The following is a 1725-nucleotide window of genomic DNA, read 5'->3' as shown; positions in this document are numbered from 1 at the left end:
TTCGGTCAAGAAATCATGGATAATTTGTTTGAGAAGTTGGATTGTCATTTGACGAAGAGTGGGAAACATGATATGACGTTTATCGTCGCTTTGCTCGCAAGAAAAGGATGATGAATAGTGCTTGTAAAAGCATAAAAAAGAATGATGCGCGTTTCTATTTGAATGGCAATGTGGAATATATGAACGTGTTTCTCGTTAAGGAGATGAACCAATGGAAATGTGGAATTAATAAGAGTGATATCATTGCCTCGAACTATTTCTTGTTGAGGTTGCCAAATTCCAACATTCTGATGTATGCATGTAACAGAAAGATTTAGATTGGCTCGAGACTTGATTCCGTTGTGATAAATATGGTTGCATTAGTAATAATTTTAAGAGGGCTATCCATTTTTATAATAAACCTTTTGTACTGGGGTGTTGTGTACTGGACCAGATTCGTTATGAAGAACTAACATATTCTTCTACTCATTAAACTGAAGAAATTATAGAAAAATTAATTTTTTTGGATAATGAGGTGGCCGGGAATCGAACCCAAGATAGTGAGAGCCATATTGGAACCTCCCAACCATCTTGGTCATCAACGGTGCTCGGAGAAAAATTAATTGGAAGGTGGGTGAGGGTCTTTTTTTTTCTTTTTTTTGAAGTGTTAAAGTAAGAGAGAGAGAGAGAATCTTGGGTAAATTTCCCTTGAATTGAATATTGAATATGCACATATATTTATACAAGTAGAGGAGTGTGAGGTTTGTTCTCCCAAGCAATGTGGGACTAAAACCCAACGAAAGAACTCCTTTCTCTTCTCTTTGGTTAAATCTTCTCACGGTTATAGCCAAAGTTGAAACTTCATTTCGATAAACGAAGAAATCTTTTTTCCAATTTAGATAACCAATCCTATAAAAGGCAAGTTTATCTAAATCTTTCAGATTCTCGGAGTGGAGATCCCACTTCTAGTTTCTTTTGCGCTGGAAATAGAATATAAAATTCTTCCTTTCCAGAATCAGGGAATAGAATATAAAATTCTTCCTTCCTTGTTTTCCGGGTTCGCCTTCACCCTAAAAGAAGACCGGGAAATAGAATATAAAATTCTTCCTTTCCCACACCAACCTTTTCCAAGAATTTATCAATCTAGGATTCATCCTAGGAAGTTTATCCCGAATCCTAAGATGAACAGGTAAGGCCTTTGTAAAGAAATCTGCAAGCTCGTCAGCGGATGAAACATGAGGAAGTAGAATTGTCTTGTCCTTGATAACTTGGTGACGGACAAAATGAGCGTCGATCTCAATATGTTTGGTCCTTTCATGAAATACTGGATTATTAGCAATCTGGATGGCACTCTTATTATCACAGTAGAGAGGAGTAGGATTCGTAACAGAAATGCCGAAATCACTGAGAAGGCGACGAAGATGAATAATCTCTTTAGCTGTTGTGTACATTGCACGATACTCCGCCTCAGTACTGGAAAGAGCAATAACATCTTGTATCTTACTTCGCCAGGAAATAAGGGAATCACCAAGAAATATACAATAACCTGTGGTAGACTTTCTGGTAGTGCCATGGAAAAAGATACCAGAGTTTGATTCTGGGGAATTTTATCCCAAAGCCTAAGTAGGGATAAGTCAGAATCTCAAACACGTTGCTGGGTAGCCTATTCCCATAACAATGGCGAAGTCTACATATTCGAAGTTGTAGCATCAAGTCTAAGGGAGTTCATTCCTTTAGCACAACGTG

The 1725-nt window shown here is 37.6% G+C and overlaps 1 protein-coding gene across 1 annotated transcript in view; it reads left to right on the top strand.

The window, feature by feature from the left end:
- Nucleotides 1–334, top strand: part of LOC109838657 (jasmonate O-methyltransferase-like) — a 2599-nt gene extending 2265 nt beyond the window's left edge. The window contains exon 5 of the mRNA XM_020407082.1: nt 308–334. Within this exon, the coding sequence (XP_020262671.1) occupies nt 308–334 (27 nt within the window). The remainder of the gene's footprint in view (nt 1–307) is intronic.

Source organism: Asparagus officinalis, chromosome 4 (genome assembly GCF_001876935.1).
Source record: "Asparagus officinalis chromosome 4, Aspof.V1, whole genome shotgun sequence".
Lineage (NCBI taxonomy): Eukaryota > Viridiplantae > Streptophyta > Magnoliopsida > Asparagales > Asparagaceae > Asparagus > Asparagus officinalis.
This window is presented reverse-complemented; position numbering and strand designations above follow the sequence as displayed.